Raw genomic sequence first — 27360 nt, 5'->3', positions numbered from 1 at the left:
AAAAACTTAAAACTGGTCCTTACATAAACTCGGAGACCATAAATAAATTCGGAAACTTTTAGTTGCTCAACACAAACAAGTAACAGAGAATATGAACACAAGAAACTTGTTGTTGGTTTGTGCCTTCCACAAAGTAATTTATTATTCAAACAAACTCCAACACAGTAAAAACAAGGAAAAATCATCCTTTGTTGTAGTAAGAAAAAGGGACTTTCATTAATCATCTGTAAACCCAAATGATTTTGTTTTAATGAGAGAGAAAGAGAACCTTCTTTTAGCCTGAGAGAGCTGCGTTCATAGCACTGTGAACTTCGACACCAATCTGTGCTTCAGCTTTCTCAAGATCCGTTGATGCAGAAGCAAGTTTCTGTGTGAACTCAACTAAACCCTTTTGGACTTGGCTTGCGTCAATATTCTCAAGCGGTACGGCCTCAACCGCTATGATGTCAGCGACCGAGTTTGCGTGGAGAAACGCGAAACCACTGCTCACGAAGTATTTCTTTATGTCAGTGCCTTCGTGAACGGACATGATACCGGGTTTCAGCTCAGCGATTGTTGGAACGTGTCCAGGCAAAACACCCATTTGTCCTGTTGTCGCGGGAATGATGACCATGTCGACCTTGAGGTAGACAAAGTAGGGGTTAGTATATGAACATATGGAGATGGTGATATTCAATTTGCAAAGAAGATGATATAAGCTTTCAATGCATGAGGAAGTAAGTCTGGGAAGATAAGATCCCTACAGGGAGAAATAGGCCTGGGCATTTTAACCTGGACCCGAAAACCCGAACCGGAATCGAATCAAAAATTTACAAGTACCTTTTGGGTCTAAATTTCTTTTACCCGGAAGAACCGGAACCGAAAAGAACCGACCCGAATAGACCCGAACCCGAAAATAACCGACCCGATAAAAACCAATTTGTACCCGACTAAAAAACATGTATATCCAAAACTATAATTTTTTTGTGTTCTATTTTATATATATTATTTTATGATTTAGTTGAAATACTTTTGTTAACAACATTTGTTATTATTTTGTAACATTCTTTAAGTAATATGAAGCTTTAAAATGTAAAATTTAGAGTTCAAAAATGTTATATTTTAATTATTAATAGTTTTATTTAAGTTATTTTGTAAAATTTTAGATATATATGACACATATCGACTAAATTTGATGGAGTTGGATATGTCATGTCCTTTTTAGATCCTAAATACCCGAACCCGACCCAGATTCGATATGGACCCGAAATATTACGGGTATTTTATGGATATTTTAATTATAACCCGAACCGATCCGGACCCGAAAAGAACCGAACCGAAAATTTCTAAATACCTATTAGGTCTAAATGTTTAGGACCCGAAGGACCTGGACCGCCCGAACCCGACCTGAGACCCGAACGCCAAGGCCTAGGGAGAGATACCATAGCGAACAGCACACTAACATTCATCTGTAAAATACTATACGAATAGATTACTATTTTCCAGGGAGATGGAACTCGTGAAAATTACAGATATATACGAAACATGATTACTTTTTCAATCTCATTGTAACTATAATAACCAGAAAACACTTAAAGTTGGGATCATTACTAGGAATAGAAACAAAAAAATCTCTTATAAGAGTTGCAATGCAAATATCTGACTTTAATGATCGATCGATCGATCAACAAAGAGTTTCTAGGTAGTGTGCTCTTCAGTCCCGAAAAGAAAAATAAATAAATCTAAACAAGCAACATTTTTCTTTCTTAATCACAACTATGATCAAGTGCAGCTTTTTTTCTCTAGAAAATTTTCAATCCTACCTTGCAAAGGTCAGCAAAAACCCTAAAATATATCTCCGTCAGATCTAACCAAAAATCAAAGGCACATTTTGATACATTACCCATTAATCAAATCCGAAATGCTGTGATTAAGACTTTTCCACAAATGGGCAGATGAATCCCAAACCAAAAGCCACACAAACATCCAGCATTCCAGATTCGTACTATAGACCAAAATGATGGATCAAACCCTAGAAATGAAAATGGGAAACTGACCTCTTTCCCGGAAAGCTCAGATGCGTAAGGGAGGACGAAATTGACGGTGAGCTTCGTCGGAATAGAAGAAGCAGTCGAAGGACGTGGCTTCATGAAGGAAGAAGGAGTCCGCGGCGGGTCCATGTTCGGCGCTACTTTCTTCCATGACTCCACGAAAGTCGAATCGATCGTCGACGGAAGCTCCGTTGAAAAGGCACGAGCAGTCACCGATTTGGAGGATGCTGCGGTGACGGATCGGGAGATGAGGCGGGAAGCTTGTCTCAACATGGCGGCGATTTGGAGTCTCGGGAATATTTGCAGATGAGACGAGACGAGAGAGAGAGTCGATCCTTGAGATTCTTTAAAAATAAAAATGCTGTAAGTCTGAGGTTCACGCGCTTTGGTTGCGCGCGTGTTTTTAGCTTTGGCCCACATAAACTAGGAAGGCCTAGACAGTTAGGCCCACTTATTACCCATTTACTTAGTCAATCCTGTGGTTGACATTGACCTTTTTATTGTGTGGATGGCAAGTCAATAAACTTTTGGTCGTGTAGATTTTCAGATCATAGTGTAGATGGTCAAATATCATTTTAGGCCACTTATACTGCTAATATATATATATACTAGAAGTTTTTAACATAACATTTTTCATTTCAAAAGAAAATTTTGATTTATATTTCAACATTATTAATTTATATTTTAACTTCAATAGTTATAAAAAAATCATAAACGTATTTTTGTAATCTTATTTTTTTTTTTTATTTGGTATAATTATTTCAATTTGATTTGATTTAATTTTTAATAAAGATAAAATTAGATTTTATAAAAATAGTTTTAATTATATTATTGTGTTTAATGATTATTTATTTTAAATATATATATATATATATATATATATAATTCTAATAAATTTGAGACTTTGTTTGTTTTAGTTAAACTGAAAAATCTTTTTGTTAATTTAAATGATGAAGATGAACGGATAAATTTAAATAATGTTTAAATATTTAACTATCAATTTTTTTTTGGATTAGTGTTACTTTATTTAGTTTATTTTTATTAATGTGAGATACATATATACATATATATTATTATTTTAATTGTGATATATGAATTATTAATATATTTAATAGTTTACCATAAATAAATATTTATATGGAAAATTGACATTAATGATGATATATGAGTTATTTTTATTAGCATATTTAAAATCTCTGCAAAAAATTTAAATTTTTATAAGGAAATTTTACATCTCACAATTAATATGATGTCATGTCACTATTTTTTAAAACTATGTCATCTATTTTAAGTGTCATGTCATCATTTTTTCAGCGAGAATGATTGTAGTGACGACATATAAATCACTTCGCAAATATAGTCTAGGAGATATATCTATCTATCTCTCTATCTATCTATTTATATAAAATAGAGTTTATTCACTCCAGAACGCGCCACCTCAGCAGACAGGTCAGAAAGTCATGCTCTAAAAAGTGACACGTGTCTCAGGAAGACAAAACACATTCTCTCCCCTTCATTCGACGGCGTTGACACCTGAGTTTCTTCAGATTATCTGAAACGGTCAGATTTAAGGCTTTCGTGTTAAATCTCATTGATTCAGTCGCTCACGATGATTTCTGCGAGACGGTGTGTGTTAGGTATAAATATGTGAACATAAGGGCGATCAAGCTTCCATGCGTTCATGATATTTTGAGATGCAATCAACTCAAGCTTTAAACCAGGTCTTCGTGGCTTCATCAAAACATGAGTAACTCTTTCATCCTCATCTCTCATCTGCAATTTTTTTATTGATTTGATATACAATGACAATTTTCTTGCTGCAGATCTAAGAAGGCTCCGTACAATGATTTTGAGGGTCCCGGTTTCAATCCCTAATACCGTTTAAGAATCAGTTGACTGGAAGCGGCAGTACCTAAAGTCTGGGTAGATCGAGTTTCAAGGTTTTGCTTTCATACTACTCTGACTACTTTATGAAATCTGATAGAAGTTCTTCAAAAGGAAACTAACGTTAATTCTTTGAACAAATTGTTTTTTGAGGTTTTGTTTTAAGCCTTCTTCTCTGACCATTTTATGAAAATCTGATGTTATCACTTACAAGGTTTTGAGAAATTAACAGAGTCTTGGGAAGGAATTGAATTAAAAGAGGGTGAACAACTTCAAACATGCAAGGCAGAATAAACCACTTTGGCCTCGAAATTACCTTCTTCCCAACTTATTATCCACTGCAAAAAAACCACTGGAAATGTAAAGCGTCAATTATAGAGAAAGTTAGCCTTATTTTCAATTTAATTGCTTATAGATTGAGAACTAACCTGTAGGAAATGTCGGTGATGGATTGTTTATAGATTCTATATCAGATTGATTAATGGGCTAACAGGGTTTAATGATGGCAAGAATTTTCATATAATATTGTAGGAAATGTTTTCTCACAGATTAATTGTTTTCTGGTCTGGTCAGGTCAACAAGATTTGGTTTCCTAAAGTTTCTGGTGTTGTTCCTGTCATCCTGATGTGATAACTTCTAATTGTTCTGGTAATCCGAGGAGACCAATAAGCCTATGTTTATTCTTGATAGTGATTGTTTTGCCTGATGTTGCCACTTACAATACGATCATATGTGATTATTAACACGATATTAATCGATGGTACTTGCAAACAGAGCAGTGTTGGCAAGGGGATAAAGCTTTAAGATTAAATGAGTGCATTGTTAAGGTATCAAGATTTTTTTTTAAAGTTAACTTTCCAGAACGTTTACAATTTTCAGGTTTATTATTGTTGTTTTTTTTTTATTGTAGGCTCCCTTATCTCAGTAAATTCATCGCTCAAAAGATTGCGTTGCAGGTTAGATCATTCCGAGAATTTCAAGAGCTTCACTTGGAAGAACGTCTTCAACTCCTCCGGGGGTTGCTGGTTTGTCGGAGAGCAATGTTGTAGACATCGAGAAGGTGTATAGAAATGATACCTTCTTTGAAAGTAGGAGTCACGTGCAAAACAGAAGGTGATAGTTCAAGCTTGGATCACTCTAAAACTTTTCAATTGACTCTTAGGCGCTATTCCTCCCTCTCCTTACCACAAAGAGAAAGGCTTATGGGCTCTTCTTGCGGATTCAAACAATGTATGGCTCTTTCAAAAGGTTAGTTTCATGGATGGAGCTGAAGCTATACTCTTCTTCAACTGATGTTTGTTAGACATTGAAAAGTTTAGGAGCAAGCGTCGAGGCAAAGAACAATGAAGTTAGAGAAGGTTAAAAGCCGATCAAGATTGGAAATGGGGAAACGCTAAAAACTTGCAGAAGATACTAATAATTTGACTTGCTTATGAGTTTGGCGTAAGAGATGCTTGGATCAGTTGTGATCAAAAGACATTACTTAAAGTTGAGGTTTTGAAAAGAACCAGTGATTTGGAGGGTGAGGTTACAGAAGAAGGCATGGAGGAGGAATAAGAAAATGAGAATGAAGAGAATTATGAAAGCAAATATAGTGAGGAAGAGGAAGATAAGAAGAAAGGATCAAAGAGAGTAAAAAAGATGGGATCAGATGAAAATTGAAAAACAAAAAGGCGTCAAACCTGCACTGTGTAGGTTTTTGCCTCCGAAATTTACAGTGATACTCAATGACTTTAGCCTGTTATTTGTTCTTCCGCTGATTTCGTAGACGTTTTGGATTTTGATGGTTTTGGACTTTTGTTAACTCTTTAATTTATGTCTTGATCCGACTCTTCTAAGCTTTACTGTAAAATAAGTTAATGCTTCCTGTTTCGGTTATTTACCTGGCTTTGGATGTGTTTTAAAGGTTTTACTGGGTACAGAGGCTGTTATGAGAACTTATGGTTTTGTCGCTGTTTATCAAATACACCAGATCTAGAAATAATATAATTTGGTAAGGTGAACATAACCCTTATACAAGCAACTATACAATAGAGAAAAAAATATAACAAAAATGAAACGGATCCACATTTGCGCGGTTGAAATATGTGAAGAAAAAAACACCTACTTTCACATATTATTGAACATCAAAAACGAAAAACATGTTGGTGACGAGTCACGAGCAAAAAAAAAAAAAATTGATAACAAACATAAATCCCAATATATTTAAAGATTTAATAACCCACGTTAGTTAACCATTTAATCTAATACTCTTTCCATTTCAAAAATATATATGGTTCAAAACTTTTACCACTATTAAGAAAACATACGAAATTTTGATTATCAATAGATTAATTTCTAAACTAACTATTCTTCGTAATTTTTAACCAATAAAATTTTAATAAAAAACATTTATATTTTTTGAAATTTACAATTAACCATTAAGTAATGAATTGAAAATGTAAAAAAAAAAATTTTTAAAACCATTTTTTTTCTATAATGTGGATTTTCGATACAAAAGGAAGTATAATATATGTTAACTAAATATCATAATATTTGTACTATTAAGTTAAATTAAAAACAATTTGTAGAAATTAAATAATTTTCATATTTTGTAAGTAATTTTATAATATAATCAAATATTAATTATAAACTGAGGGCGCCACGTCAGCAAGAGCATTCTGGATGCGAATGTAAATTGTGAATGATGTAGTTGTGATGATATAACTGTATTATTATTATTTTTTAAACAAAAACTTAGGTCAGAAATGGAATCTTCATAGTAAAATAGCCAAATGTGCATGCTAAATATTTAAAGAGGTAATTGTAGAAGTTTTATGTTATAAAGTATACAGAGATGATAGTATATAAAAGTTCACAAAGAACTTAATAATTTACTTTGGCGCTGAACACGTAGAAGTTCCAAGACGGACCACTGTCCAGGATTCTCTTTAAACATACGATTAAATTTTAACCAATGCGTTTTTCTTTACTTTTTTTAATTGTAACATAGAGAATTTAAAATATCCTAAAACCGTTCAATTCATTTCAGATCGATGACTGTAAAAGTCAGTGTATGAGAGATTAAATAAGAAAATTTTTACTTATTCTATACAAGAATTAATATTAGGAAAACAAACAAACAAATTTGACATTGAAACAAACCGCAATAAGGACTAATACATCTTCACATATGCAAACAACAATTGTGGTAAAGATAACTATATCTATGCCATAATTTTGCTATGAACATGAGAATATGAAGAATCCATGAAATTTATGTATTGTCATGAACGGTAAACCGACATGTCTCGAGCTGGCAAATGCTGGAGATAGATTAAATGTTCCTTACGTGGCGTCTCTATATTGAAAAGAAATGTTATAGAACTAAAATGATCTTTATAATTTTGAGTGTCAATGTTTTCTTATTTTGATTAACTTTGCTTTATTACCCTTTTTGGATTCAATATAACATTCTACTTTTAATAAAAAAATGCAACTTCAAATAATCATCACTTCCACTCCTTTAGCATGTCGAAAGATTATGATTTCAACATAAAGAGTAATTATTCTTATAACATACACAAAATAGTTATCCACAACTCAATCATTCCGAACCCGAAATATTACAAACCACAATGCACCGAATATGAGATCAAATTTTTGTAAAAGAAAACAACATAAAAACCATTTGAAGCCCTCACAACATATCAATGCCACAACTCTTAAACAACTATTGTAAACAAGCAAAATATATCTTATCATATTTAATCCCTCCTCACGTAAAAATTTCTAACAGACAAAAATCATTATCATATCTATCACTTACAAATGCAAACCTAAAACATAAACCATAAAATCATACAAAAATAATAATCTAGATCGCAAGTAAAGTATATTCCGCCCATAAGACGAGACAAAACTAGTTATACATATATCAGATGTTGATTTGGTTATCTGAATCTTTTTAGATCGTTTATATTTTATATTGTTGACAGCAAAAGAACAAGTATCAAACTACAACTCTCAATCTTGATTCCTGAAACTTAGATCAGGTGTAGAATTCGGATTTGGTTGAATGTTTTAAATGGTTCTGCCTTTATACCTAAACTTTAACCAACTTACATTTGAACGTATAATATACACTGAAATTTTCACGTACCAAACAAATAATAAATTTAACTTTCGGTTAGGGTTTAGAATTTGATCTCCATCTAAACTCTCTAGTTTATAAAACTAGCGTTTCGTCTGGCAAAACCCTTCTCCAGATAACACTGAGAAGTGAGAACTACCTACTTGTACTTTTTAGCAGATTTACATGGAAAATAAGATACCATCTTTTCATCGTCTTCCTTTATACTCATTTTGGATCGTCAAGCTCCAGATTCATATGCCCAGAACGTATCTGGATCGGGACAAAGAAGAGAAAAGTCTGATACTTCTAGATTCGCGACGTGCCAGTCAAGGAACCGAGCTTGTATCCACTTGAGTAACAAGAGCATTGTTGGTAATACCCACCACTTATCATCATCTCTGCCAAATACATAAACCAAATTTTGTACTCAATATAATAAAGAGATTTGGTGTTCCATAAACAAAAGCTTAAGATTAAGACCGATTATGATCAAAATGTTCATTCTGTTGGATGATTAAAGAAGACAAAAGAACAAAACAGAAACACTATTTTTATTACCTTATGGCGTTCCAGATGTTTGTCTTATCACTTGGATTGTCAGAGAAAAATACGGAATGAATGACACCACAAACGAAAGCCACAATCTGCAAAAATACTTGGGAATAAGAGACAACAGAGCGAGAACGAGGTCACGTTGTTGCTAAATATGTGTGTCAACTTACGACGTTGGTTAGAGATGTAGCGTTCCAAAGGGCGTAGACACGAGTAAGTGAAGCTCTTCTAATTTCTTTACTTAATAAAGCGTTAAGGCCAGCGGGGAATGGGCAAAGCAGAGCGAGAGGGAGTATCAGGAGGATAGCGAGAAAGGCTGCAAGAGCAAGCCAATAGAACTGAAGCAATGCAAGGATTGTAACTGAAAGATCCGCAAGAAGAAGGATGGAGATCAAACGTAGAAGAGTATTCTGCATATCATGAAAAGATTCTGCTTATATTAGTACAAAACAAAAGGCAAAATCAGGAAAATAATGATTCAGGAGTGGAGAATATATGTAACCTGACGACCAACGGGTCGTGTATTGTTTAACAAGAGAGAAAACGGGTAAAGCAAGTCCTTCCTGTACTCCAGAGATTGTATTGAGATCTCGTTGATGAGGCCTCCGTTTATTCCTCCATTGATTCTCTTCCGAGATAACCCATGCCCTGGTTGGATCAAGTTTTGTTGCAACTCGATAAGAGAATTGCTGGGACATGCAGAGCTGTTCCTGGAAAATGGAGTTACGATTACGCAGGTTGAGGAAGTGACAATAAGTAGATGAAGTCAAAGAGAGGCACAATCTATCGTGGCTCACCGAGGGGACTCGCCGTCGTCACTTCTGCTGAATGAAATCGACTGGTTCACAGTGTTCAGAGGAAAATCACCAACAAAAACCAAGATACCAAGTTGGTAATATCCAGAAGCTGTAGCTTGAAACCATCCAAGCTCAATTCTTACTCCGTGGAATTCGAGTTGAGGATTCCCATGGCTGTTTACCCACCTAATGACAGGAAGTAACGCTGAACGAATTGATCCATGCCTCACAGTCCTAAGCTGTGCGTTTAAACCGGCAACAAAGCGGTGCCAAACACTTGGTGGGATGTGCTGAAATAGTGATTTGGAACTCTTAGGAGATTCTCAGAGGATAGATTTTGAAAGAAATAATATAGAGAGAGAAGTAAGCTAACCTGGCCAAGAAGATTTGTTAACAGTCCGTCACTATGAAGACTATAGGGTGACATATAACTTCCATCTCCACCAAAAAGTATGCACATTGGGAACCTTTTCTGTATAATAGAGACCATATCTACACGCTTCTCGTCACCGCCGAGAAAAAAATCTACGTATGCAACCATCAGATCCGGAGTGGCTCCAACCTGTGTTAACGTTGGATACATACAGTAAAAATGCAAAGTAAAAAAGGTAGCTGATTGTGAAGGAACAAGTATATTAGATAATAAGGAATCCGAACCTTCATGCCTTTGTATAGAGCTCTAGACCTGCATGAGCGGAGGCAAGAGTGGTCATATTGAGTTTTTACGTATTCTTGAAGGCGATGAATTTTTCTCCTGCGACGCCATTGTTTCCAAGACCAGGCGCAAGGATTTGCCAGAACTGATAAAATGCTGTGCACAGACCCTTCCCACCAATCATACGCCGCAGTAGAGTTGACCTCATCGATAAATCTGTTAAAAGCATCCTCGTACCTGCGAACAAGAAGTGTACAGAACAATGAGTGGAAGACATGCCTTGTAATGAAATGAGCCAAACGTCAAAGTCACATTGGTCAGCAAAGAGTAGGACTTAAGAAAACAGAATATGGATTAATGATATACACAGTCATTACTTCGGAAAAGGTAAAGAGAAAGAGAAAACACGTAGTTGTTATAAATAAGTAGCACAAAAGAGACTGTCACTTAGCCAAGAGTTTTTAGCACAACCATTTCATTCACACACTCAATGGCATCCAATCGCAACAGAATTTGAACATGTCACGTTATATCCTTACACCATCTCGATGATTGCATGGGGACGAGAACAGGGCAGATGCCAAGGCTCCCTGAAAGTGTTTGGACCCATGAAGTACATACGGTAAGCGTGGGTTTGTGTAACGTCAGATTTTGCGCCTCGGACCTATAATGATAAGACACAGGCCAGAGAGTTTGGTTGACTTCGTTGTCTTATAACAACAACAGAATATTTGGGGACAAGACAATACTCGCAGCACCATACCTCAGAGAGTGACAGGAGATGGGGTAAACAATGAGTACTCTGGTGTTCGATGGAACTGGTACTATAGAAACTTGATCTTAGCAATCTGATACTTAACGTGCTTAGCAACAGACCCAAGACTACCACCACACAACACAGAAGAAGAGCACATGGAAATGGCCCTCCAAATGTATAGACGAGATCTTCCAGAGGTGTATAGCAGTTTGGTAATCTGTACTTGTCAGACACACATTTGTAGGGACAAAAAGGTTCGCTAACTCCTCCTGCAGATTCACAGCTTCTACTATCAGAAGACTAATCAGGGAATGGAAGATATAAGAGCACTATAAGATAATATACCTCGTACGTATACAAATTTTGCACGGCTTGGAAGATGCTCAGGTGGGCAGGGTGTACAAAGACGTTTGTCAGAACCTTCAACATTCTTGAAAGTCCCAATGGGGCATTCCTGAAACAACACACAAAGCCATAAAATTTAGAAGTATCAAGCACAAGCAAAAAAGCAGAGATTTGCCATGATGGTCAAGGAACACTATTGGGCCTGTCTAAATTCTAATTTATTACACCGACTTGTAGCTGAAAATAAGGATAAGAAGAATTAAAAAAAGACTTGACCAGGGCGGAACCAACTACAACATAATAAACCATAAGACTTACCAAGCAAAATGTACCATAGAGTCCCTTCGGACACTTTTTTCCAGTCATTGTTCCCTCTTCCCCAAAACGGCCTACATTGTCCCCTGCGCCTCCTCTGAAGACATCACAGAGCAAGCAATTCAAGGCCAGTGTTTAAATTTCATGAAGATAGTTTTGCATATTGAAAGGTCTGTAAGATTCAGAGTTCCAATATACGTTCCAAATTCGGCATAAAGAAAATAGTGCAGGCAGAGTTTCAAGCATCAAACACTAGCCATTATCCTCTAAAACCATGGCGAGCTATAGGACTAGGAATCAACTTATATATGCATGCCTTACCCTAGTAACTACAAAAGACCCACAAAGTAGCAAGTATGCAAGGGAAATTGCTTCACTTATCATGATAATGGTGCATACCTATTACTAATGAACCCCTTGACAGTTGCAACAGGAAAATACTCATCACCAGTGTGTAACATGTCCCAGTGAAAATGAAGTCTTCCACCTCCACCCCCACCTCCCCCGAGAGGGCCACCTCTGCCCCCTCTTACTGATAGAGATGAGTTCTTTGAGAGTTCAAGCATCTGAAGGAAAAGAAGAATCGTGCCACCAGATCCTCCACCAACTCCACCGACCAAAGATCTGTTACCGTTCGTTATTGGCTTTCCAAGGCTCTGGCCATCAGAGCTTAATGATCCACGTAGATTAAGCGTCAAAAGAGGAAAGTGGATGGAGCCAATTACTGAAAAGGTGGAAAACAAATTTGTATATGTGACATGACAGTGTCGGATGAGTAAACAGATAGTTCACAGTGTGCTATTGTCTGGCAGCTTTCTTAGTTTAATAGAGAAATAGTACTGACCAATCATCCCTCCACCAATCACATTCCCATATGATTTATCTGGACTCTCAGCTCCGCTCCCTAACTCACAGGGAAAATCAGGATCGCCGTAGGTATGACCTCCATTGCACACTCTCCCATTGAAAATGCCCGATCCCCCTCGCCCTCCATGCCCGGCACCACTACCAGCCCCATTTGAATAAAGTCCTTTCCCCAGGCCACCACTGCAACCTGTCATAGCAATTTTTATGCATAGAATCAGAAACCAAATTAATCTTCTTGAATACAAAGAAACGTATTTAAAATTTTTAGACATGGTGAGAATCCTGCTGTGGGGAAAGGGCAAACAGCTATAGGAATTTGCTGAGAAGGATAGAAGATTGAGTTTCGATGGTTTACGTACCAAATTCAGATGCACTGATCAGGCCTTCATTAGTAACTACTACCGTTCTTGCTCTATGGATTTGAATTATGCTTCCTTTAACAATACCACTCACAAGAATGTCCTCAACTCGACATATCTACACAATTAAAAGGCTGAAGGATGATCAAAATTTGGTTGGAAGCTACAAATAGAAGAAAAGCTACTTAAGCAGTCAAGTCTGATTTTCCTCTAGGGTAGAAACACAGAAAGGACTAACGATGCCACAACTAGAGGCGTTACAGGATAATGGAAGTCACAATTGTTTGGCTTATCTTAGCAAAAAGTTTCAATCAGCCAGATAATTCATTAATACTAGATTATTTACTTGTGCAACTACCTAGTACGTAGTAAAAGGTCTGCCTAACAGATAATTTTGGATCATCAAGATACTTCTTTACTAAACTTACCTGAAGGGAAAATGATAGTGTATAATTAACATGGCAATCATCTGGCGGACTTATCAAGTCTACTGGGCATGTCTTGCTCTCGCAAAGGGAATGAGTAACCCTGTAAAAAAAGAAAGGGATTTTCTAGCACAAGCGTTTCAGTTACTAAGTCCAGCACTAACTACATTCCCAAAAATAATGTAAACGTATAGGAAGTAGTACTCACGCGTTTTTGCTTTCGTCGTCGTCAAGTGGTGCCTGAAGTATAGAACCTGGTCCAACCTGTAAAATTTAAGGAACTATTAAAAAAAAGCGCTTTGCATACTCCACCGATACTGTCTAAGTGAATGTTTGTAACAGAGAGACAGAAAATGATCTCATAATAGCATACAAGAACATGATAGATATAAAAAAATCAACAGAAGCATAATCATGTTAAAACAACAAAGTCTTACAGTTACGTTGTAAAACTGAGATAAGGAAAGTCTCTGCCCTTTAATTGCATCTCCAGGACCGGTGAGCATCAACATTCCTTGACCATATACACCCAAGTTCGCATTAGAAGTAATGATGGAATTTTCCTACAACAAGAAGAAATCAAACCTGGCCTCTAATCAAATCAACGGAAGAAAAAGGGAAAAGATAAGATTTACAAGTATACCGTTAGAACTGCAAGGTTGCGAACTTCGAGTACAGAGGAAGGCACTGCAGGGTTTCCTTCGCCATCGATTTTAATTACAGAATTCAACATGAGCAGTATCTTCGTAACAAGTCGTAATGCACCGTAAACCTTCATTTAAGGACAAAACAACTTTAACAATGCATACTGAAAAGAAAGACGGTAAAAGCGACATAAGATTGTTACTGAGAATGGTCAGGAACAATAACCTGCCTTTATTACGGAGTTACTCATTAAAAGCTCTTCTGCAACAAGCTCAAATTCTGAATCTGGAAAATTTGATAACCCAAAGACAATGCTGCTTCCCCGATAAAGACTGATTTGACCTCTGATCTTCATAACCAGAAAAGAACATTTAGGATCATAACAAATACATTGGATTAAAAAAGTGTAAGCGGATCACAAAAGTTCAAGGCAGAAAAGATGATTCAAGACATTATCGGAGAAAATAAGACATTCAAGAAATTAACTGACCTGCATCCTGGTCCAAAGCAACGGAACCAAAACTTTAGCATGATTATCTACATAGATGTTTGACCACGGAGGCCTCGTAGGAAAATCGAGCAAAGGAGTTTCAGTCTCTGTAGTCATGTTATCATTTCCAACCCTTAAACTCGACAATTCTGCATTAAAGTACGTTCCAGCTGCTCCAGCATTTTTGGGGCATCCGAGACTTGCACCACCTCCAGTAAACAGAACAAAATAATTCAGTACGCAAAAACTAGTCAAATATTCAACACACAGCCTATATCAACAGGAAAAAGAAGAGGATATAACTATTTGCGCGGATGACAGATACAGCATGTGAAAGACCTATGTCATTTGCATGAGCGCTAAAAGGTAGCAAAAGAGAAATACAAACCATGCACAAGAACTCTGACATCTTCTTGAATGCTGTAACAGTCAAGGGAGATCCTTCCTCCACCACCTCCACCCCATCCCCTCCCACCCGATGCAGATATTTTACCGTAACCTCTCCTACAAATCCAAATGTTACCATCAATTTCAAAGTATACCAAAACAATTGTTACAGTCGTCAAGGTAAGATAAACTTCATGATTGAGATAAGACTCAAATGAACTCACAGCTTAACCACACGAATACAGATACTTCCTCCAGATCCTCCACCCCCTTCCTCTCCACCATCACCGCCCTCAGCAGAAACGGAACCATTCAACAGCATCGTATCCTTCAATACTATCCTAACACGACCTCCACCTTTACCTCCTGCGTTCAACTTAGCCCCTCCTTCGCTCCCATAGCTCCACGGATCATCCAAACTCGACCAGGAATAAACATCACCACCCCAAAAACTCGACACATTACTCTTCACACACGAAGCACCTCTCCCACCGTGTCCTCCACCCGCACCATCTCCACCGACAGGTGTCCCGCTAGTCTGAGAAGGCGGGGGTCCAGACAACGCCGTCGTGTGGATAGAGGAATTGCTCTCCATGGTTAAATTGACAGCGGAGAGAATCACAGATCCGGCGAGGATTCTCGCCGATTGGGTGACGTGGATGGTTCCGGAGACGTTGAAAGCGATCGTACATCCTTGGATGGGGCAATCAACTAAGACGTGTGGTAGTATGATTAGATTCCCCGTTCCGTATACGTACGTATCGGAATCGAAACGGTGATTTGAGTTCAGTGTGCAAGTGGTGTTCAACGATCCAACGCCTTTTAGGTCTTGACACGTCACTGAGGTGAAACTGCGAGGTAGTGTCACGGGGGAGTGTGATAAGCTAAGGCATGGCGTTAGCACCAAAAGGACGCACGAGAACACGAGTTCGAGCATCACCACAAGGGAATCGAGTATCAGTCGCACCCACTAGCCCAGAGAAACCGAGGATACAGTAAACGGCATCGTTTCGATTCCGTTAAGGTTCGTAGTAATCTTAATTCGCAGCTATCTCCGCAAACAAACAAGGAGTAACAATCGCATGAGGGGCGCAAGAGAAGCTCCGCGATACGTTATTTATCACGTAATTAGAGAGAAGAGAGTTGATGAAACCTGATTTTGAAGAAGGAAGAGAATATGGAGTTTGATTTGAAGAAGGTTTGGATCTTTCCCGAGAGAGTCAAGAGATAGTCTCTTTCTGTGTTTACTGGGCTTTACTTTTCTTTTCTTTTCTTTTCTTTCAGCGTCTGCGAGGGGGAGAGAGAGAGAGACTGTCATGGAGTTGAAGTTTACGCATATACATTATACAGTCTAATCTACAGCTGTAAGTCCGCATCTTAAAAATAAATAAATATTTACCTTTTTTTCTTCTCGTTGCTTTATTCATTTTTCGATAACTTAAGGTAAATCAAATCTGTTTACGATCGTTGATTTATTTATAGGGCTCTTCAGCTAGTTGCGGCAGCGACTGAAATTATAGTCAGACGGAAAACAAATTTAATGGCACGGAAATTAAAATGAACGCTGATAAACTGCCGAAAGTACAAAATATGGAAAAGCAACTGATGCTGAAATATTCAGCGTTCCATTTACTCCTCGCGATCAGCCGCAGCGTCAAGAAAAGCAGGCTGGCGGTGTTTCATTGTTGCTGTGTTTTGCAGTGGTGATAGCTTAAATTTTCAGTCGCTGCCGCAACTACCCGTGTTCACCAAAAGAACGGCCCTTATGTCCATATAAATCACAACTTTCAGTAAAAAGATTATTTTAATGACGGAGACTACGACACTGATCAACATCTTTTCCATTAATTACGAGACTGCCATCATGAGTTTGCCTGATTGATGCACTACCGTTAACGCAAAAAATTTCTTCTTCTTTTTGATGCACCACTTTTCTTTTGTCCATGACTAATAAAATATTAGGGACGGTCAAGATAATACACAAAAGAAAACAAATTAAAGATTGATGTTTCAGTTTAAACAATAGAGGCGAGCTTAATCGATCAGCTCTTGTCAATATTCTGACGTAAGACTCCTATATAGTCAGAAAAAATAATATAAAATGTGTCGCAGCTCAGATAATTTTGGCATGTTCTAGTTGAGGTGAGTGTGACAAAAGCCAATATCAACGGATATGAGAGATAGTTGGGAAAAAAATTAATAAAAGATTGATTTAGAAGGCCCAACTGGATTCTGAATCTAGTGACTGGTGAGAGCAGGTATAAAAGAGCTCACGGCATCTTGCATTTCCATACGTTTATTTTTCTAAATTCCAGCCCGTGAGAGAGAGTCCCTTCCAAAAATTTATTCGATTTAACGGTAAAACTTAAACCTAATGATGATGATATATAGCCAACAACACATGAGAGCGTTTCTTGTCTGTTTCAGGTCAAACCGAAACAAATGGAGCGTTTCGAGTCGGTCCTTTTCAAATATTTAGGCTTCTGGGACCAATAGGTCCCGACAAAGTACTTCTTAAAACAAGGCCTCATGACGTGTTGACACATGTACAATGTCACAAGGAACAGGTCTGGATCAAAACGTGTAGCGAATCACTGATTCAGACAAGCACTACGCGAAAATATATATTTTAAAAACAATTTAAACAAAGAGCATGTAGTAATCATAGCAATGTCACCAGACACAACCACCAGTTTTTAACTATCGGTAGCTTCAGATATCTGACTGCAATAAGAGGAGGACAGGCACGTACCTTGCATGCACCCGAAAGCCACCAGTCTTTAGGAGCCATGATAGCACGATACCCAGCTGCTGAATTTGCAAAAGGGGTTTAAAAACCCATTGCCTATTTGCATTCGACTTTTGCCTTTTGTCATCTTTAGCCATTGTAAGGAAGTCGTAGGTTTTGTGAGCTTTAGGAGGTTGAGATTGCTGTGAGCCTGAAAGTTATAGTGACTGTGTGTAGTGTGACAAATCAAAGACTGCGAGTAGAGTGAGTTTGGGAGACCCTGAGCGACAAGAGTCATTAGCATATTTTGACCAGAAACATGTGTGCATAGATAAAGAGGGAGAACACTAACTAGTAAGGCCTCAATTGTTTGTCTGAGTTTGCGTTAAAATTTACAGGTTGTATTTTCTCTAGAAGAACCCACCAACTTCACCATCTTAAGGAAACCTTTCTTTTGCTGATTGTGAACATTAATGCAACCGAACGAACACGGATTAATTAGGATTTGTTCACATCAAAAGGACAAACCTGAGACTGAAAATTAGGATTGTTCACACCAAAATAATTTTATTATCCATCATCCTGGGATTCGTCGGTAAAACCAGCTTGGATGAAAAGACATTGTGCTCACATATATTCCTGCATAAGCAATAGAAGGCTCAGAAGAAGGTGCAAGTAAAAAAAAGTGTTAAAAGGTATGGCCAGGTGAAACACACCTGAAACATGAAATCATTACTCCCACTGAAACGAGAATAACCGCCTTGAGAATTCTTGTCCATAAAGTTTCCAGGAAACGCTCCACGGGCTCCTTGTGTGGCATAATCAACAGCATATCCTCCCTGCGAGACATATATACCATTAAATAATACATGGTAACAATTATAACCCATCGAAAAAAGCTTTCAAAAGGTATTAACTAACTTTGCAGCACATAGTTTTATTGATCTGTCCCAACCCCTTAATGTAGGAGAGGTTTGAAGTTTCCAAAATAGTCCTATATCCAAAGTATGACATGTCTAATCACGAAAGCAGGCAGAAGAGAAACCAAACCTTTCTTGGCGACTAATATTGTACCATGCTCTGCTTTAAATTATTAAGAGGTCCTTCAACCAAGCACCCATATTCCTGTTGATATAAGGGAAACAAACAAAAAGTTCAAGCTTGTATCATACAATCATTCATATTACTCAATACATTCTGGAATCAAAAAGGATAACATCCCAAAGCCTCAGAAAGAACGATTGCAACAACTGAGTCGCAGCAGAAAGTGACAAATAAAAATTTCGTAAAAGAACTCAATTTATTTTTCTTCTTTTTTAATAAAAAACGTGTACCATGTAATATGCCAGTAAGCTGTTCCAGAGCGGCTATTTACTAAGAACCTTTGGGTTTCCAAGAATAACAATCCCATAACGAGCACGTGTAAGTGCAACATTAAGCCTCCGTGGATCAATGCCCTGAAAACCATAAAATCAGCAGTTACCAGTCAAATCCAATAATATTTCTCAGAAGCAATGTACAAGAGCACTCACAAACCTGATGCTCGTTACTTCTCACGCAGGAAAATCTGATGTAATCTTTTTCTCTTCCCTGGAAAGCATCAACACTGGCAACCTGTAAATTCGAGAGCTTGTTAAGTAAATGACAGAACCAAATAAACCTTTTCGAATCCAACTTTGACAATACCTCAATTTCCTTGTAAAGTTGTTGTCGGAGAGACCCATTTCTTGCCATGTAATTAACAATGCATCCTCTATGTCCCTCGTATGAGTTATCACTCCAATCTGGTAACATTGCGCATAACTCATAACGTCAACTGATCCCAAAAATAATTTACTAGACCCAGTAATCAACCCTAGTACACACTCACCTCACTGGGGACAACTCCACTCTTTAAGAAAGCGGTCACAAGTTTCTCCACATTAGCAGCCTCAGTTCTATTTAGATATGATGTTCCACTAGCACTGATCTCCTCTTGCCCCAGCTGCATATTGAAAGACAAGATAAAGAGATCACGTTTGCTTTAATTGGGTTTTGGATGGTGTAGGCTGTGGCTTTATTAGACCATGTTTTTAAACGTTATAAACTACTCCAATGCGAAGTTTGATACCTGGACATAGAAAAACATCGGTCGATTAGGCACAGGCCACGGAAATTCAATCCCTTGCCTTTCAATAATTGTGACTCCATTACATAGTGTTCCTTCGTAGAGGCTATTAGATGGAAACTCGGACAAAGCTGGATGCATACGATATTGAACCTGAAATCAAGAATATGACAACACTGATTGCAAGGTCCTAATGGTAACAAACCTGATCTCGTTATCACTCTGTTTTACGGCTTTCGCTGCGTTGTTGTTCAGCCCGGTCCTTGCTTGCTGTCTGACTCTGTAGTCAATTCTCGTGTTGTGTTGTTTTTATTTTATTTCCCTAGCAGTCTTCTCTTGTAATAGCTGTCAAAAAATTGAAAATTGGTATAATATTTAACATTTTACCAAAAAAAAAAAAAAAAAATCTCATATCTTATCTTCGTGAGTCTCATGAAATTCTTATAGAAAATCAAATATGAACAAATAAAATTCCAGTATAAGTGGTAAAATCTGCTAAAAGATTAAAATAGTACCTGCAATCTAATTGGTTTAATACCAATAAGCACACAAGGCGTTCGAAGAGAGACTGTGCCAAACCAGCACAAACTGCTTTCTTGCACATTATGACGGGCCCAAGCTGACAATGATCACCAACAAGAACAACCTAGTGCAAAAAACTTCCTGTAAGTAATCAATAAATAATTAACCGTAACAAACCAGCTCGTTGAGAACCCTAATAGCCGCTTTACACCGAGGACAATAGGCTCTCAGGTTCTGTTGCATGAGTAGACTCATCAATAAGTACCTATCAGAGAGAGCAGGCATATTAGATTTCACAGAACTAGAGATGTTTAAAGTTAAATAATTAATTAATCTTAACCTGTCTAAATCTATAATTTGACAACCGAGGATTCGCAGCACCAATACAAGTGCAGCAAATGACATCAGCGCTCTGGGTTATCTCGCGTTCAGTTGCTCTTTTTATACTTTCGCATTTCTTTTCATCACTGCTTGACAGCTCACCTAGTGACAATAAAAACGGTAAAAGTTATGTTCATTTCAGAACAACAAATCAATTACAAAGAAAAAAACTGGCAGTAGAAAGGTAAATGAAGATTGAAAAATGTCAACGACAGATAATAAGCTGAAAATGTGGGACCTCCTTGTTCATCTTTCAACTTCTGTAGATTATGCAGTTCGCTCTTCTCAGAAGTGTCAAAATGCCGTACCTGCAAGCAACCAGTAATATGAATTATTTTCAAAGAGAAAAAAGAACAAAGGGACATCACGAATCAGACTTAAGCATGCCACCCTTGAACTAACCTGGTAGAGTGGTAGTGAAGGGTCAAATGGTCAACAGGAGAACTTACTGCTTCCCGTGACTTTGAACAGAGGCGAACAACCTGGCATCAGAGTAAACAAGGTTAAAAAGTAATTTAACATGAATATTTTCAGCTCTTCAAATAAACTATCAAAAATGAATGATGAATAAGAGTGAGTGTCCAGCGGCTTATGAAAATATAAATAAAAAGGAACTATTGGGAGTCCAAATATTCACCTTTAAACCAGTAGCACTAATTTTTTCAGCTAGTTGGTCGACAGCAACATTACTTGGGGCACAAACGAGAACCTGCCAGGCAGTACTTTTAAATCTCTGATTGTTAACTCACAAAAAGCATCCTGAAAGATCAATAATCAGCTTTACCTGCCCCTCGCCCTGCTTTGCCATGTGACACACAATTGCAGCAGAAGTCACAGTTTTGCCTGTACCAGCTGGACCTAGGATCAAGCTTATGGGCTTCTGAAGGACACTCTTCACTGCATTAATCTGATCAAGGATACGACATAACCTGTTAGATATCGTTATACAGATACAAAAATAACTAGTCATTCTGTTAACAAGGCAAATGGGATCAAAACGATGCTGATAGTTCCAAAAAGCAGTTAAGACAAAACATTTTTCTTGAAACAGATAAAGCGGAAAGCCATTAATTACCTGAGATGCATTCAAGTCTGGCAGGCCAGGTACCCCAAAACGCCGAGGTAGTGTGTTCCGGACCATCTGGGCCTCAAGTTCATGTCCCAATAGCTGATGGTAAATATAACTTCAAAGAACAGAAAACGTAGTAATTCAGAGGTTAATCAGCGTGCAGTAACATAGAGACAGACACCAGGAAGGAACTAGGCTTTCTGTTGACTGACTTACCCACTCACACTTGTTTCATCTACAGCAAAGTTCTTCATTGCTCCCTGCATTCGATCAAAGGTTGCACTTTTCCAAACAAAATCAACACAGAATCCATGGTTCCCGTCAACTGGAACGACCTATACACGAGTAACTAAGGTTGAACATACCTCCATGATTCAATGTCATAAGCAAGGCTAACAATTGAATTAAACTCACCTGATTATCTCGGAGTTCAAGAGAAACCTCCTCTTGTGCAGTTAGCTTGATATGAATAAATTGAAAAAATATTGGTAAGAACCTAACCGCTCTCACTTACAGGATCCATCCTGCTAACAGAATCAAACGTATGTAATAACATCAAGACCAGGAAGGAGGGATACCACACGTCCAACTGAGTTCCAAGCTGGATGAGCAGCATCTCCCGAGTAGCGCAGACGTAGTTCATCACCCAGTACCAATCGCAACTTATTTTCCTTCTGCGCCAAAAGTTTAAATCAGACAATATTTCAGTCAAGTCTAATTAGCGACCAATAAGTTTCAAACACCTTTGGGAAGAGAAAATATGCAACGCTCTTCTTGTTAAGACCAATATCCCATCGAACTGTGAGGTTTTCCTTGCTTTGAGACTCTTTCATCATCTACAGCAGAATCCAGATGATAAGTCCCAACAGAACAAGTATAGAAACTACATGAAAAATAACCTATAAATACAACACACAGACCTTGCCATAATCTGCTTCGATCTTAATAAGAGGTGCAAACACGTTTTGATACTGCAGAAAGAAACCACCCAAAAAGGTTAAGCATAATACTAAAACTGACCTCGTTCAATTAACTGGCGTAACGTATTAACTGTTTCTGTTGCACAAAGAGTTGCTTATTTTTGTTTCAGAAAAGGCTGAGAATAGGTATACCTCATATGCATCTTCATACTTAAGTTGAACAGGCTGAGGTTCATCTTCTACACTAGGTTTTTCAAAGTCTTCAAAAGGATAGCATTCGGATTTGTCTTCCATAATTCCTCTATTTTGTTTATTTGCTGTTCACTAATTTGGCGTGCCCTCGGCTGTTCCTGCCTTGATGGTACCTGCAAAAAAAATATAAAGAATTAATAATTAATAATGCAACGTCTAATTAAGAAAAAATAAATAAAGAGGAAGGATAGAAACGTAACCTTAACAAGCCAAGGGAGACAACACCTATCGTCAATCAAGGGACGCCACCACTGACTTAGATCCAAGTTCAAATCATTCAGGGCATTTACGTATAAACAAGGATCTCTACAGAGAAGGACAACAACAGTCACTGTCTGTAGTAGCCGAGATGAAACCAAGAAGAAAGACATTCCGACACCCACAGTTGTAGCATTCAAGAATCGTGTCCCCTAGCAGACTGTCTCTATGGAGACAAACTTCCTTGTGTTTTGCTCGAACCTTTAAATTAACAGACAAAATGAAATCCATTTAGAATCTTAAAGGATGCAATCCCTCGCAAACCAAGGATTGAAAAGGTAATCCTTTATCATGGCAAACAAATCAAACCAGATACCTATACCAACCAGCCTTAACCACAAGGCAAACTACAAAAATTCAAGATAAAGGATTCTACAGAAGAAGATCAACAAAACAGATTACAGAAATTCAAGATAAAGGATTCTAGGATTCCTGTCACTGTCTCTGGCACTATCATTGTTTCTTCCAAGCTCACTCTTTTTGATGTTTTATACATTCCAACATTCAAGTTTCATCTTTTAAGTATCAGTGCTTTAACTCGAAATAGCAATATGGCGGTTCTATTTTCTTCTGACTCATGTTACATTTTTCCTGAAAATCCTTTTCAAAACCAGGAGCTTATTCAGGACTTCATGATTGGGAAGGGTAACCTCCAACGCAATCTTTATGTCCTGGACGCTTCTCATCCTTCTCGAAATGTTTCTTCTTCAACGCCTATTACAGCTCTTTCGGTTTTGAGTATTTCTTCTGAAGTTTGGCATCAGCGTTTGGGTCATCCGTCTTTCAGCAAAATACAAGCTCTTTCCAAGACTCTTCATTTGTCTTCTTGTAAAAATGATAGCCATTGTAAAATTTGTCCCTTAGCTAAACAAAAACGCATGTCTTTTCCTTCAAACCCTCATCTTTCCAAACTTCCATTTGATTTGATTCATATTGATGTATGAGATCCTTTTCACACAGCAACACATGATGGTTATAGATATTTCTTTACACTAGTTGATGATTGCACTAGAGTAACTTGGATTTATCTACTCAAAAATAAAAGTTGTGTTGCTACTGTGTTTCCTGACTTCTTAAAATACATTCAAACTCAGTATAAATGCAAGGTCAAAGCAATTCGTTCAGATAATGCTTCTGAATTAGCATTTACCTCTCTGTTAAAAGAACATGGCATTAAACATTATTTTTCATGCCCTTATACACCACAACAAAACTCTGTGGTGGAAAGGAAACATCAACATATTCTAAATGTTGCTAGAGCTCTTTTATTTTAGTCTAGAGTTCCTTTAATCTACTGGGGTGACTGTATTCAAACTGCTATATACCTAATAAATAGAACTCCTTCTCCTCTTTTAGATAACAAATCTCCATTTGAACTTTTGACACAAAACGTTCCTTCATATGATCATCTTCGCGTTTTTGGTTGCTTATGTTACTACTCTACATTACAGAAAGATAGAGATAAGTTTAGTCCTCGTGCCATATCAGGTGTTTTCTTATGTTATCCCCATGGGTACAAAGGCTATAAAATTTTAGATACAACAACGAACAACATAGTCATATCTCGTAATGTTGTGTTTCATGAATCGGAATTTCTTTTTGCTGATGCATCTTCATCTTTGCATCGTGAAAGCAGTTTGTTTGATCAGGATGTTCTTCCTTTGCATGTTCTGGATTCTTCTTTCCTGCTTTCTTTGATTTAGGACCAGACTTGAATTCTTCAATGTTTCCTGCTCCTGCTAGTCATGATGATGTTTCACCTGTTTCTCTTTCTAAGTCTCCTAACACACATGTCTCTGATGCTGCTGTGCCTTCTCTGTCTACTGATTCTATGCCTAACACGTCTCATTCTAGCACATCATCTATTCCTAGTACTGTCTCTGTTCCTATTGAACCATCGGGAGTATCTAGTAATAACACAAGGACTAAGAGGCAGACTAAGGCACCAGCATATCTTGATAAGTACCATTGTTATCTGTTAAATCATTCTTCTGACCCACCTACCCATCCTACCCATACAACTTCTTATCCCATTTCATCCTTTCTTTGCTATGACAAGCTTGACCCAGACCATAAACAGTTTGTTCTATCCATTACCACAAATAAACTACCTAAAACCTATGCGGAAGCTGTTTTATCTAAAGAGTTCAAGCTTGCCATGAAATCTGAGATGGGTTCACTTGAGGATACAGGAACTTGGACAGTCTGTCAACTACCTCAAGGCAAACACCCAGTGGATTGTAAATGGATTCATACCATCAAGTACAATCCTGATGGGACTATTGAGAGACACAAATGTCGTCTGGTAGCAAAAGGCTACACACAGTTGGAGGGCTTAGACTACTTGGATACATTCTCGCCTGTTGCTAAGATTGGCACTCTACGTCTTCTTCTGAGTATTGCTGCAGCTAAAGATTGGTCCATTTCACAGTTAGATATCAGCAATGCCTTTCTCAACGGTGACCTTGATGAAGAAATTTACATGCGTCTCCCTGACGGTTATGAAGAAATCACTGGCAAGAAGTGTCCCCCTAACTCAGTGTGTAAGCTTCATAAGTCTCTATATGGTCTTAAGCAAGCTTCCCGTCAGTGGAATCAGAAATTGTCTTCTCGGTGATGGGTTTACTCAAACGCATTCTGATCATTCCCTTTTTATCAGATATGTCGACAACGTCTTCTTGGCTGTTCTTGTCTATGTCGATGATATTCTCATTGTGGGGAATGATGTTTCAGCTGTGGATAAGTTTAAAGCTGTGTTGAAGGCAGCTTTCAAACTACGTGATCTTGGTCCTGCGAAATATTTCTTGGGCTTTGAGATTGCACGTAAAGCGACTGGCATCTCGTTGAATCAGCGCAAGTACACACTGGAACTTCTGGAAGAGGCTGGTCTCTTGGGGTGTAAGCCTCTATCTGTTCCGATGGAACCCAACCTTAAGATGTCTGCAACTTCAGGAACCTTACTCTCTGATGCTTCAGTGTACAGACGCATTGTTGGGCGGTTGTTATACTTAACCCATACGAGACCTGACATCACCTATGCCGTTCACAAGCTGAGCCAGTACATGTCAGCTCCTACTGATTCACATCTTAATGCAGCCTATCGTGTTCTACGTTATTTAAGGGTGATCCAAGCCAGGGATTGTTTTATTCTGCCTCTTATACTCTGAAGCTTACAGCTTATTCTGAAGCTTACAGCTTATTCTGATGCTGATTGGGCAGCATGTCCTGATTCACGACAGTCTATCACCGGCTATTGTGTCTTCTTGGGAGAATCTCTGATATCTTGGCGTTCCAAGAAGCAGAAAACTGTCTCACGCAGCAGCTCAGAGGCAGAGTATCGTGCTATGGCAGATGCGACGTGTGAACTTATTTGGCTGACGACATTGTTACAAGAAATGCACTGCTCTCCCGTTGCTCCAGCAACACTCTTCTGTGACAATTAATCTGCTATGCACATTGCTTCCAATCCCGTTTATCATGAGCGTACGAAACATGTGGAGATTGATTGTCATGTTGTTCGGGAACGTTTACAGAGTGGCTTCTTGAAGACTCTTCATGTTCGCTCCGAACTACAGCTTGCCGATATACTTACTAAGGCTGTTCAACCTGCTTTGTTCAAGAGTTTGATTGGCAAGATTGGACTCCACAGTTTGTGTCTTCCATCTTGAGGGGAGGGTATTGGAGTTCATAGGGATTAAACCGTTTGTAGTGATTGAACCGGTAGTATGTTAAGTAAACCGGTATAGAAAGGAGTATAAATACATGTATACGGTGTAAAATACAGATAAGAAAATACAATATATTTTTCTCTCGATCGTAACAAACTCTCTCTTCCTCTCTGGAGCTCGTACTGTAATAGTTTACAAACCAAGTGATTCACGATATGCGAGCCCGAGGTGTTTCCCCTTGAATTAAAGAACCACTTCACAAGACGCCACATTACACCTAACCAAGCAACACGGCTCCGAGATACCACAGTACTTGTTAGATTCGGATTTATTATGGGGTTAGCTTAAAACCAGGTGATTAGTGGATTGACCATAACCCTTTATATATTACTTAATGTCCTTAGAATTTCCGATGTGGAATACATATCCCTAATACCCCTTCTCGCTCTTATCGGTCAGAAATATCGGAACTTTAGGACATTTATACTCGGTCGAGCGAGTTTAACACAACCTTTATACCCAGTCATAAGGGTTAATTTTAATTTTTAATTAGGAGTTTAGGGTATTTAGGATCTGAGCTCTGATACCATGTTAGATTCGGGTTTATTATGAGCTTCCAACTTAAAACCAATTGATGATTAGTGGATTGAGCCTAACCATTTATATATTACTTAATGTCCCTTAGAATTCCCGATGTGGGATACATATCCCTAATAGTACTTACACGCGTGCTCCGTGAAATCGATATTCTTATCATAGTCGAGACCGTCATCGTCTCCAGTCTCCTCGAAGCTCAAATTACCCATGCTCGCGGCCAATGCATCAGCCTGGCT

The 27360-nt window shown here is 38.0% G+C and overlaps 3 protein-coding genes and 1 long non-coding RNA gene across 13 annotated transcripts; 1 reads left to right on the top strand and 3 right to left on the bottom strand.

Annotated features, from left to right (window-relative positions):
- Nucleotides 1-19: 19 nt before the first annotated feature.
- LOC106418578 (ATP synthase subunit delta', mitochondrial-like) lies at nt 20-2407 on the bottom strand. The gene is made up of 2 exons (XM_013859306.2): nt 2037-2407; nt 20-619 (listed from the first exon to the last, which is right to left on the bottom strand). Exons 1-2 carry the CDS (start codon nt 2301-2303, stop codon nt 275-277), a joined length of 612 nt encoding a protein of 203 aa, XP_013714760.2. The 5' UTR covers nt 2304-2407; the 3' UTR covers nt 20-274.
- A 1022-nt stretch (nt 2408-3429) lies between these two features.
- LOC106417745 lies at nt 3430-5833 on the top strand. 6 transcript variants are annotated; one of them, XR_007328609.1, is made up of 5 exons: nt 3446-3777; nt 3854-3970; nt 4488-4562; nt 4694-4741; nt 4859-5833. It is a non-coding gene; the product is annotated as an uncharacterized LOC106417745 (long non-coding RNA). The 6 variants fall into 6 exon arrangements; XR_007328605.1 differs by having other exon boundaries at nt 3449-3777; nt 4689-4741; nt 4825-5833; XR_007328607.1 differs by having other exon boundaries at nt 3463-3777; nt 4871-5833.
- A 2139-nt stretch (nt 5834-7972) lies between these two features.
- LOC106418523 lies at nt 7973-15948 on the bottom strand. 3 transcript variants are annotated; one of them, XM_013859247.3, is made up of 23 exons: nt 15776-15946; nt 14847-15670; nt 14624-14739; nt 14236-14444; nt 13975-14094; nt 13744-13872; nt 13538-13663; nt 13309-13364; nt 13104-13203; nt 12676-12793; nt 12294-12503; nt 11849-12173; nt 11453-11546; nt 11135-11243; nt 10796-11058; nt 10572-10696; nt 10035-10269; nt 9751-9939; nt 9378-9667; nt 9083-9290; nt 8751-8990; nt 8587-8672; nt 7973-8426 (listed from the first exon to the last, which is right to left on the bottom strand). In XM_013859247.3, exons 2-23 carry the CDS (start codon nt 15557-15559, stop codon nt 8267-8269), a joined length of 4221 nt encoding a protein of 1406 aa, XP_013714701.2. In that variant the 5' UTR covers nt 15560-15670; nt 15776-15946; the 3' UTR covers nt 7973-8266. The 3 variants fall into 3 exon arrangements, with proteins under 3 accessions (XP_013714701.2, XP_013714700.2, XP_013714702.2); XM_013859246.3 differs by having other exon boundaries at nt 14847-15948; XM_013859248.3 differs by having other exon boundaries at nt 9083-9284; nt 14847-15948.
- Nucleotides 15949-17787: 1839 nt separating this feature from the next.
- LOC106416996 (regulator of nonsense transcripts 1 homolog) lies at nt 17788-23649 on the bottom strand. Of its 3 annotated transcripts, XM_048768474.1 has the most exons (22): nt 22542-23649; nt 22350-22400; nt 22173-22265; nt 22008-22103; nt 21844-21888; nt 21646-21764; nt 21436-21544; nt 21145-21267; nt 20998-21069; nt 20763-20842; nt 20599-20668; nt 20320-20462; nt 19973-20244; nt 19663-19802; nt 19461-19588; nt 19221-19334; nt 19037-19134; nt 18887-18964; nt 18685-18807; nt 18401-18475; nt 18067-18189; nt 17788-17989 (listed from the first exon to the last, which is right to left on the bottom strand). In XM_048768474.1, exons 1-11 carry the CDS (start codon nt 22641-22643, stop codon nt 20614-20616), a joined length of 945 nt encoding a protein of 314 aa, XP_048624431.1. In that variant the 5' UTR covers nt 22644-23649; the 3' UTR covers nt 17788-17989; nt 18067-18189; nt 18401-18475; nt 18685-18807; nt 18887-18964; nt 19037-19134; nt 19221-19334; nt 19461-19588; nt 19663-19802; nt 19973-20244; nt 20320-20462; nt 20599-20613. The 3 variants fall into 3 exon arrangements, with proteins under 3 accessions (XP_048624431.1, XP_048624430.1, XP_048624432.1); XM_048768473.1 differs by having other exon boundaries at nt 19461-19802; XM_048768475.1 differs by having other exon boundaries at nt 19461-19802; nt 19973-20103.
- Nucleotides 23650-27360: the final 3711 nt, after the last annotated feature.

This window comes from Brassica napus, chromosome C9 (assembly GCF_020379485.1).
Source record: "Brassica napus cultivar Da-Ae chromosome C9, Da-Ae, whole genome shotgun sequence".
Lineage (NCBI taxonomy): Eukaryota > Viridiplantae > Streptophyta > Magnoliopsida > Brassicales > Brassicaceae > Brassica > Brassica napus.
The sequence above is the reverse complement of the archived record's forward strand: the minus strand, read 5'-3'. Positions and strand labels throughout refer to the sequence as shown.